General features: G+C 42.8%; 1 protein-coding gene across 1 annotated transcript in view; it reads right to left on the bottom strand.

The window, feature by feature from the left end:
• FH (fumarate hydratase) overlaps positions 1-11,597 on the bottom strand; it is a 29,043-nt gene that overhangs the window by 1,370 nt on the left and 16,076 nt on the right. The window contains exons 6-10 of the mRNA XM_006019000.3: positions 10,658-10,840; positions 9,458-9,623; positions 5,528-5,731; positions 4,582-4,709; positions 537-690 (exon numbers count right to left, since the gene is read on the bottom strand). Of these exons, the coding sequence (XP_006019062.1) occupies positions 537-690; positions 4,582-4,709; positions 5,528-5,731; positions 9,458-9,623; positions 10,658-10,840 (835 nt within the window). The remainder of the gene's footprint in view (positions 1-536; positions 691-4,581; positions 4,710-5,527; positions 5,732-9,457; positions 9,624-10,657; positions 10,841-11,597) is intronic.

Genomic DNA, 11,597 nt, shown 5'->3' with positions numbered 1-11,597 from the left:
GTGGGGAGCCACAGCTTCCCCTCACAGCCATGGGCAGGGGCTGCAGATCTCTCATGCCGGGATCCTGCCAACAGGGAAAAAAAAAGGGCAGCCCCCCCCCCCGCCACAAAGAGCCTGGTGCAGCCCTGACCCCAGCCCACAGCTGCAGACTCCACCCCCCACACCCCCCCCCCCCGCAGATCTGGGGGCACACGCCCACCCACCCCCATGCCCTCCTGGGGTGTGCACAGCAGCAAGAGCTACCCCGCACCCCCCGGACAAGCTGTGGCTCTGTCTGGCACCCCGCCCTGTCCAGACAGCACCTGCCCCAGCCCCACTCAATCCCACACCAGGGTCCTTGATCCATCCCCCACACGCCTTCCATCCCCCCTCCCCATCCACCACAACAGACTTACCAGCTGCACACAGCTGTATCAGAAATTGGATCAATATCAACTGATACATCTCCTTAAAAATTGGCCATCTGTATCTGCCCCAAAAATCTCTATTGGTGCACCCCTAATTTGATCTAATAATAGGTAAAGTTTGAGACATACCAATGTGGGGATTAAGTGCTGTCACCAACATCAAAGACTCGCTCATTAGTTTGTTGATTCTCTCTGTATTGGCTTGGATCCCAACCACACAGTTGTCAGTGAATGAAATGCAAACATCTCCAAGGAGCCTTGCAGAATTTAATACATTTTTAATCTTAAAAAAAAAAGGCAGAAAGTTTAGACACAGCTATTAGCGTTTTAATGATGCAATAAATCATTTGTCTTATAATATCTTCCCAATTGACAGAACTTCATTAGAAACGGTGTATTGCACTGTATTGTACTCTCAGTTCTGTAACAAAAATAATTGATATTTAAGAAGCTGTTTGGGAGAAACTTCTCAAACTGAAGAATTGTTGAATTCTTACACATAACCAATATTATCCAAACTTGTGTGTGTAAGGAAAGCATCTTCGTAAGCTTCTCAGAGTAAACTGCTAGGTAATTATTTTTATTTTGGCTTAACTAAACTATACAACAGTAGATGATGACATTTGCAAGCTTTAAGTATCATCTTATCTGGGAGGCAACATTCCAATTACATAATCTGGTAGATGGCACCAAAGTAAAAACTTTTAGTAAGCACTGCCAACGGTAACAGACTTCTAAATATTCTGATAATATCATTGTAGATTAGTAATATACTGTTAACTCACATTTTAGCAGCTGGGGCGAGTCTGGATCTGGTCCCTGCAGAGTCCCAAGGTCCAGATACAGCCCCCCGCAAGGCCAAACCAATTTGAAACCCCTCATTTAGGATATTCAGAGACAACTGGATTTCAACTGTCTTATGGATTTGTTTTAAATGACCCTCTTCTAAATAGTATGGTAGTCAATAAATGACCAAGTAAAAAAATATTATGTTGCTAGCTACATCATTTCCTTTACCGTTTCTGATCTGCATCTACTACTCCTACTACTATTTTATATCTAGGATCTTTTCTGCAGGCCTAAAACAACTGTTTTATAGTTTCTCTTCTGCTCTAACCATTACCTTGCTTCTTAATTTTCTCCTTTTGACTTTAAACCCTCCCTTCTCCATGAATTTCCTGTGCTTATTATGAGCCACCTGGAAGAAGACTTCCCTTGCTGTACTTACGATATATCGATGACATCTTCATCATTTGGAGTGAGAACCTGGAATCTCTAATTGAGTTCCACCAGAAATTCAACAGTCACCACCCCTCCATCCGACTTTCTTTAGAATACTCCAACACCAACATCCCCTTTTTAGACACAAGGATCAGTATCCAGAAGGGTAAAATACAGACCACAGTATACAAGAAACCCACAGACAACATACATATCTGCACAGAACCAGCAATCACCCGAAACACACCAAAAAAGCTGTGATATACAGCCAAGCCCTCAGATACCACCGCATCTGTACTGAAGAGACCACCCGGGATTGCCACCTCACCAATCTTAAAAAGGCTTTCACCCAGCAAGGACACTCCTCCAGAGAGGTAGATCGCACGTTTGAAAGAGCCACCTGGATACCACGTGAAGAACTGCTGCAGTACAGAAGAAAAACACCCACAAATCGCACACCGCTGGTTATGACCTATCACCCATCCCTTGAACCTGTATGGAAAATCCTCAAAAAAATTGCAACCTATATTAGAAAAAGACCCTATTCTTAAAAAGATCTTCCCAGAGCCACCCATCCTAGCCTTCAGACAAGCACCGAACCTCGCCAACCTCATCACCAGAAGCAAACTTCCTCAACCCCAGAACACACCAAAAGGATCCACATAGACCACCTTCCCAGGAACACACTCCTAGCCACCATGGACGTTACCAGCCTATACACCAACATCCCACACCAGGATGGCATCCATGCCTGCCTTACATATCTACAGGAACAAGATTACAACCCAGAATACAGACCCAAAGATATCACTGAGCTTATACACTTCATCCTCACACACAACAATTTCACTTTTAATAATCAACACTTCCTCCAGATGATGGGAACAGCTATGGGCACTAAAATGGCCCCACAGTATGCCAACCTTTTTATGAGCCACCTGGAAGAAGACTTCCTCAAGAACTGCACCATCAAACCCTTGCTGTACTTACGATATATCGATGACATCTTCATCATTTGGAGTGAGAACCTGGAATCTCTACTTGAGTTCCACCAGAAATTCAACAGTCACCATCCCTCCATCCGACTTTCTTTAGAATACTCCAACACCAACATCCCCTTTTTAGACACAAGGATCAGTATCCAGAAGGGTAAAATACAGACCACAGTATACAAGAAACCCACAGACCAACATACATATCTGCACAGAACCAGCAATCACCCGAAACACACCAAAAAAGCAGTGATATACAGCCAAGCCCTCAGAGACCACTGCATCTGTACTGAAGAGAACACCCGGGATTGCCACCTCACCAATCTTAAAAAGGCTTTCACCCAGCAAGGACACTCCTCCAGAGAGGTAGATCGCACGTTTGAAAGAGCCACCTGGATACCACGTGAAGAACTGCTGCAGTACAGAAGAAAAACACCCACAAATCGCACACCGCTGGTTATGACCTATCACCCATCCCTTGAACCTGTACGGAAAATCCTCAAAAAATTGCAACCCATATTAGAAAAAGACCCTATTCTTAAAAAGATCTTCCCAGAGCCACCCATCCTAGCCTTCAGACAAGCACCGAACCTCGCCAACCTCATCACCAGAAGCAAACTTCCTCAACCCCAGAACACACCAAAAGGATCCAGACCGTGCCATGACAAGAAATGCAAAACCTGCCAACACATCTCCACCACCCCCACTATTACTACACCCCACAACAGAGCCATCAGCATCCCAGGATCTTACAGCTGCACCTCCAGGAATGTAGTATACCTCATCCAATGCACCAAATGCCCTGATGGAAGATATGTAGGAGAGACCAGACAACAACTGCGCACCAGAATGAATGCACACCGGAAATCCATCAAAGACAGAAACACCCAATTACCGGTGGGGGCACATTTCTCACAGGAGGGCCACTCTCTCTCCAATCTCTCAGTCCTGATCCTCAAGGGAAACTTACACAACACTTCCCAGAGACAAGCCTATGAGCTCCATTTCATCAACCTGCTGGATACTAGAGATCAGGGACTAAACATAGACATTGGATTTTTGATACATTACAATCTGCCTGGCAACTGACTCCCCAGCCCAGCCCAGCCCCTGGCTTCTTTACTTTTCATTCCATCCAGGAAGAGCGCACACCAACTGCTGCAGCTTCCTGAGCCTGACGAAGGGTTTTTGAACCCGAAAGCTTGCTTAATAACTATTCTCCAACCATTTGGGTTGGTCTAATAAAAGATATCAAATTCACCCAAGGAACCTTGTCTGCCTATATCCTTAGACCAACATGGCTACAACCTAAACCCCTGTGCTTATTATGGTTTTTATCTTTATTATTCCTCTTACTTTTCCCCTCAATTCATTCTTCCTTACAGCTCCTTTCCTCTTCATAGCTTTCCTGAAGAGAAAGGCAGGTAGTCCTTTTATTGGAAGTAGTATACATACAGTTAGTTTATGTAAACACTGTTAATCTGAAGTTGTAGTTTGAACATCATCAAATTAAATGGGAGACTGCAATGGTATAACTGGAAAAGGTCTTCCTGCCTACAGGAGACCATACTTCAGGAAGGCCAAAGAGACTGCCCAACAACAAAAGGTGTCATCTAAGCTCTGGAATGAGAAGCAGTCCTAAGACAGACCCTTCGGGGCTTCAGACAAGTTGCTCAACCTAGTGGCCTCAGTTTTGTTGTTTGCCTTTCTTCTGCCAGGGCAGTATGATCAGAGTATATGCACCTCTGAGCTCAAAGTGCTAAAAAACTATCCATCATATATGGGACAACAAGTTGTCTTTCAAAACAAACTGATTTACTGTTAAGAATTCTCATTTCTCCTAATATTTATATTTCTTCATCACTCAAGTGACTGCATTGCCCATGCAGTCTTTTAAATTCTTCATAAACAATATATAAGAAAGTATATGGTTTCTGAAATGATTAGTGTTTTGAGCTTACAATCATGGGCTTGAAAACATTCAGTTCAAAGTGTCCATTGCTGCCTCCTATTGTAACAGCAACATGATTTCCCATCACTTGAGCTGCCACCATCGTAACAGCTTCACACTGGGTGGGATTCACTTTTCCTGTTTGCAAAAAGGAGATTCAAGAAAAAAAGTCAATAAACTCAGCTTTCATTAGCTCATTTATTCCTCCCTGTCATATCTGCAGGTTTTGTTCCTTGAATATTCAGCTCTTAAAAGGGCTTTCAGCTAATGAACTACACAGAGGCAGTGGTGCTCAACCTTTTAAAGCAACGGGCCAGGTGCCTACAACCCAGTTGCACTGTGAGGCACCACTCCCTCCAGCTAGGAGTCAATGTCAGAGGGAGGGAAGGGAGAGAGGAAGACACTTCACTTTCCTACAGCCTGCCATAGGTGATGGAAAAGAGCAACGAGGGCTGTAAAGGGGATCAGCAGCATAGCACAGGGAAGGGAAGGGGACATGCCAGGCCAAGCTGCTTGCTGCTGATTCCCCATGCCACAGACTGGATCCAGCCAGCAGACTGTAGGTTGAGCACCACTGGGCAAAAAGCAATGATTTATTAAACCTGCTGCTCTTTTCTGATGATGCAATTAGGTTGCTTTATGCAGAAGGGAAATATCTGAAAGGCTGCTTTGTATGTTCTTGACAGCCGTTTGCCTTCACACACAAGTGCTGTTTTATCACCCAGAAGTAATGTACTGCTCTTAAATCTTTATACAGCACTTCTCCAAAGTATACTCGGTTATAAAAGCAAAAAACTACTTGAAAAAATATGTATGTACTAGAAAACAGGGGATTAACTGACCAAAACTGCATCATGCCACTGCTTCACACCACTTTTATTCAACTCAGTGGTTAGTTCTATATATAGTTGTTAATTATTTGATCTATACAAAGTTAAAGACATTAGATATACAACCTGGCATAATGCTGCTTCCAGGTTCATTTTCAGGGAGAATGAGTTCTCCTAGGCCAGAACGTGGCCCTGAACCCAGGAAACGAATATCATTAGCTATCTTCATCAGACTGCATGTCACGGTGTTCATGGCCCCACTCAGTTCAACTAGAGCATCGTGAGCTGCAAGGGCTTCAAATTTATTTGGAGCAGTGATGAAAGGCAAACCTGAAGAGGATTAAGAGGGTTAAGGCATAACAATGGCAAAAGCAGCACCCACCTCTTCCCCCAGCCAAAGCTCTTGAAACATTGCAGAAATCACTCATAATATGGTTTAATATAATTATAAAGTAAAAAATGTAAAATTAAAATACTAATCAGAATGGATCCTTTCCTTCTCCAGCCCTTCTGTAACAAAATATATTAGAGGAAAGCAAAGGAGATGTTTATCCAAGATACTAAGTATCAGGAAGTCGTAAACAGCAAGAAACTTACAAGTGCATGTAAAATCCAATTTAAGAGCTGCTGAAGTACTGACAACCCTAGCCATTTATTAGCAAGGAAAAGATCTTAGAGCAGTTGTGCAGTGGTTCATTATGGCAGTGGTGGAGAGGTATTTTCAGTCAGAAAGCCTGAACATGCTAACTAGTTTGGTGTTTTGGGGATAAGGATCAAAGTCACCATGGTGTGTGCAGAGATGCTAATCTGTGGGTGGGAGTTCAGACGGGTGTTGCAGAAAATGGTAGGCCCCTCTCTAGATTAAAGTACATTTTCGGCAACTTTGCAAGAATTTAATTTCAGCCACCATCCCTCATCCCCTCCCAACTTGTACCAGCTCTTGAATATGCTGGTTGACTTATCCCTCTTTTTCTTGAGATTACTCCAGTTTCCACTGCTCAACCATGAAGAACTCTTCTTCATACCATGGAGAGTACAGAATCATAGAAAATTAGGGGTGGAAGGGACCTCAGGAGATCATCTAGTTCAGTGGTCACCAACCAGTGGATCTCAATCCACTGGTAGATCTCGGAGCCTCGTGGAATCAATCTGAGGCTGGGGTTAGGGCTGAGTGCCTGCATGCATGCACGCGCGTGGCCCAACCCAGCAGGTCAGTCCGTGGGGGAGGGGAGGGGCGGGGGCTAGATCAAGGCCCCCGTAGTGAGGGACAGTGTCGTGGAGGCAAGAGCAGGGGTAAGTTGAGTGGGGTCCCGGCTGAGTGGGGCTCACCTGCTGGGGAGGTGTGCCCCCAGATCATTTTTTCTCCCTTTGCCTCGATATGTACCCCCTCACCTCCACACAGACTTACCTGCTGGACAGGGACAGGGGGAGAGGGAGGGGGTGGCGGCAGTGCATGGTAGATCTTGGGCTGCTTTTAAATGCCATAGGTGATCTCCTACTTAAAAAGGCTGGAGACCATTGATCTAGTTCAACCCCCTGCTCAAAGGGAGACCACCCCCAATAAGATCATCCCAGCCAAGGCTATGTCTAGCCAAGTCTAAGACATCCAAGGATGGAGATTCCACAACTTCTCTGGGTAAACTGTTCCAGTGCTTTCCTAGTCAGAAAGTGTTTCCTAATACCTAATCTAAATTTCCCTTGCTGCAACTAGAGACCATTGTTCCTTGTTTTGCCATCTGCCACCACTGAGAACAGTCTAGCTCAGGGATGAGCAAAGTCTGGCCTGTGGGCTGGATCGGGCCTGTGGAAGACTCCATTTCCCAGCAGTCCCTGCCCATGTTGCTGCAGCTGGTTTCCATGGAGACCAACCCCAGTAGCCTTGGCAGGGTGTGCAGCTGGGCGGGGAGCTGCTCGGGGGCTGGGATCTTGTGGCAGTGACAGCAGGGTCCAAAGCTGAGGCAGAGCTGCAATCTGTTGTCTGCACACTCCAGACCACACTGTCACCACTGCAAGATCCCAACACTGATCGCAGAGCAGCTCCCCACCCTGTCTCACACCCTGCCAGCGCTGCTGGGGCTGGTCTTCATGGAAACCCCGATCCCGCACTGTCACAGCGCCGCTGCTGCTGTGGTCTCCATGAAACCCGGCCACAGCAGCACAGGCAGAGGCTGCTCGGAAATGAGAGTCCGACCACAATCCACCATTTTGCCCACCCCTACCCTGCTCCATCCTCTTTGGAACCACCCTTCAGGTAGTTGAAGGCTGTTGTTAAATTCCCCCTGTCTTCTCTTCTCCAATTACATAAGCACAGATCCCTCAGCCTCTCCTTGGAAGTCATGTGCCCCAGCCACCCAACCATTTTCATTGCCCTCCACTGGACTCTCCAATTTGTCCATATGCCTTCTGTGGGGAGCCCAAAACTAGACACAGTACTCGAGATGTGGCCTCACGAGTGCAAAAGAGAGAAGAATCACTTCCCTCAATCTGCTAGCAAATGTTCCTACTAATGCAGCCCATGATGCCATTAGCCTTCTTCGCAACAAAGGCACTCATATTCAACTTATTCAACTGTTGGCTCATATTCAGCTTATTGTCTGCTGTAACCCCCACGTCCTTTTCTGTAGAGCTGCTGCCTAGCTAGTCAGTCCTCAGACTGCATTGGTGCAGGGGATTGTTCCATCCTAAGTGCAGGAGACTTTCTACCTGTCCTTACTGAACTTCATGAGATTTCTTTTGGTCCAATCCTCCAATTTGTCTAGGTCTCTCTAAATCCTAGCCCTACCCTCCAGCATATCAACTACTCCCCACAGCTTGGTATCATCTGAAAACTTGTGAGGGTGCACATACCATTTTCCAGGTTACTGATGAAGATATTAAACAAAACTGGCCCCAGGAATGATCCCTGGGGCACTCCACTTGATACTGGCTGCCAACTAGACATTGAGCTATTGTCTACTGCCCTCTGATCCAACCAGTCTTCTATCCACCTTACAGTCCATTCATCCAACAAACCCATACTTCCTTAGCTTGCCTGAGAGAAGCTTCCTTCTTTCCTTTATAAAGATGGGCATTATATTTGCCTTTTTGCAACTGAATGAGCAGCACTTCAATAACTCACCTCTCCTACCTAAGTTTAGGCTGCTTATGTTCATATACAGAGCAATATCCCCCCTATCAACTCAGTAAGAAGCAAGGAGGATAACAGAAATCGCTTCGTTACAACACAGACACTATTTTAAAATGGAAATATTGTCAGTATATACGTATGGTTTCTGACTGGTTATCAGGGTATGCTTAAGCTCTTTACCACAAAGTGAGCAAAGGATCTAATTATAAACAAACTTACTAGTTAGAAATTAATTTTAAACCTAGCATTGCTAAAATAAAATGAAATGCTGAGGCATTAACTCTAGAAAACCTCTTAAAAGTGATAATGTTTTGTGGGAATCCTGTTTATTAGTCAGTTAGTTGGTTCACTTAATTAGATTTAGACCTAGGAAGCTGTTCTCAAAAGGAAACAGCCTTTTTCCCTGCACAGAATTTAGTATCACCGACATATTTCTTACCAAAGGGCCCTGGGCTACAAGAACACGAATTGTGAAGATCATAACTGAAGTACTCTGACAGAGTTAATTATGGAAGATCGAAACCAGATCTACCCATAGTAGATCTTGCTCAGAATAGTACAATAATTTATAATCACTGCCAGAACAATAAATCTAATTGATTTATTTGAAAAAAAATTAAAAGTAGTTCAGACATACTCAATGGCAAAATGTAACAGTAAAATCTACAGAACTGTTATCTTCTGTTACAGTTCTAATAGGAAGACTAAAGAATCAACACAAAAACAAATGGGACTGTCTTATGTTTCATGGCATGCTCCATGACATAAGGTAAAGAAATATTTATTAAGATTCCATAATATCCTTTAAGACTTAGGCAGTCCAAAGGGAACAGCACGACTTTATCCTGAACTAGAGCACATAAGCTATTCTGAGATGAGAGAAAAAACAAGTGCAATAAGGAATAAGATGAAAAAAAGAAAAGAATTACCTGTCAATTCAGCCACCTTTGCAGCAACTTTCTCAGCAAAGCCAATTCTGGTATTTAATCCTGTGCCAACTGCAGTGCCACCAGCTGCCAGCTCATAGACTCTGGGCATGGCTGATTTAATCCTAGCCACACCGTATTTAATTTGTTGCACATAACCACTGAATTCCTTTTTTTTTTTTTTAAAGGACAAAAAATATGAATTGATTAGAATTATTTTATCATTTAACATGATGTACTGCTTATATTAAAAAGCCCCCAAAGCACCAGTCTCCATCCAAATAATATATTTTGATTATTGAGAAGAACTTGCATAGATTAGTGAGCTGCTCCTATATTGGAGACAGCTCTGTAGTTACACAATAATTTGGCTTTTTTAGGTATCCAAAAGGTGTTTGTGTTCATCTTTCCCACTCCATTCATTCTTTGAATTCTAATTTTTTGTAAACCTGGATCCTGCAATTATTTCATGTTTCAGCACAATCCACACAGATGAGATTCTAGGATCTCATCTTAGGTATTGCCTCTTCATTAAAACCTCACTTAAGCAGGACATTTGTGTGTGCGTATCTGTTTAGTGAATAGCACCAAACTAATCTGATGCTTTTTTATATTTCTGCAATTGAAATAAGTCCTAATTTTTAACACGGTAATGCTCCCGAAAGAGATATTAGTTCAAAACAAGCTAATTTGTTTGAATACTTTGTATTCTTATTAAAAGTAAACACCTACAATAAGTATTAGAAGAATTTTATTTAACTGTTCCCCTTGTTTGCATATTTCTAGATAATACTACATTTACATTAATCAGTTAACGCCTTCACTGCGGCTGGTTTTCTGGCTGAAAAAAAAATACAGATAGACAATAATTTAACATGATAATCACAGGCTATCCTGTGATTATTTAGATTTGTTTGTAGAGCTACACCTTCTGCTCAAACTTATTTATTTTCCACGGAGCTCTTCTCTTTATCAGTGACTTTCAAAAAAGATTCCCAAAGTACTGCATGTGAAATGCTGCACAGTCATTTTTGGTAAACACAAGCTGGCTATAACAAAACAGAAATTCAGCTGTTCATCAAAAATTTGTTCTCAGTTGCCAACCTAGCTTCCTTGTCCTACTTACCTTGATGAACATTAATTAGCTCCTTTAATTGACAAGAAATGCTCCAAACAAATAGGTAAAATTATATTGTTTTATACCTGCCCAAGAGTGAGTGGAACAGCATCTTGGGTATGGGTACGTCCTATTTTTATGATTTGGGAAAATGCTTTGGATTTTTCTTCAAGTGCATCTTGCAGCTTCTGTAATCCAGGTAACAATACTTCATTAACTTCCTGGGCAGCAGCAATATGCATTGCTGTTGGGAAAGTATCATTTGAGCTCTGTGAAGAAAATTCAAGACAACAGTTATTATTTACAAGTTTTGCTCACTTCCATCACTATTGTATCCAAGTGCTTCTCACCAACTGATATAGTCCCAAAAATCTCAGATAGGTGAGAAAGTAGTATCATCATTTACACAGCAGAAACTAAGACTCAGAGCATTATTTTCCCCAAGGTCTGTAGAAAGAATTCAGATCTCCTGAACTCCCTCCAGTGTTGTCACTGCAACAAGGCAACCTTCTTCAAATTTTACACATAGAAAATTAAGAGGTTAAAAATCCAGCTCATTTGCTCTCTCTCAAAAGTCTCTCTCTCCCCCTCCTCCCTACACCCCTCCATACACAGAAAAATGAAAGGAATGATTGTTTTAGTTTGACAACAGGTAGAGTAAGATGATTAAGAATTTACCAGTTCTTGAACTATTCAAATTATACTTGAACAATTATTTTTTTAACCCAGAGCAAGCCGTGGAGCAAGCATGATAGTCTATTAGGTAAAGAACAGCAGAGGTACTTAGACCTCTTGTTCAAAGTTTCAGCTTTCATTTTAAAAATATTTAGGTCTGCTATTAGTGTGAACAAAACCTTCCAAAAGGGAAGGAAAATGTAAGCAAAGCAGAAACACCTGCCATAATTTGCAAAGAACCTGAAACAACAGCTCTGAGATATGAAATAACCTATTCACTTCACTGGATACTACCCTGGGTGCTAATTACAGAACTTCTCAATTTAAATGTCAACATCTGTAACCATTTTA

The sequence above is a fragment of the Alligator sinensis genome, unplaced genomic scaffold (genome assembly GCF_000455745.1).
Source record: "Alligator sinensis unplaced genomic scaffold, ASM45574v1 scaffold428_1, whole genome shotgun sequence".
Classification (NCBI taxonomy): domain Eukaryota; kingdom Metazoa; phylum Chordata; order Crocodylia; family Alligatoridae; genus Alligator; species Alligator sinensis.
Note: the sequence above shows the minus strand (reverse complement) of the source record. Positions and strands in the feature narration are given on the sequence as shown.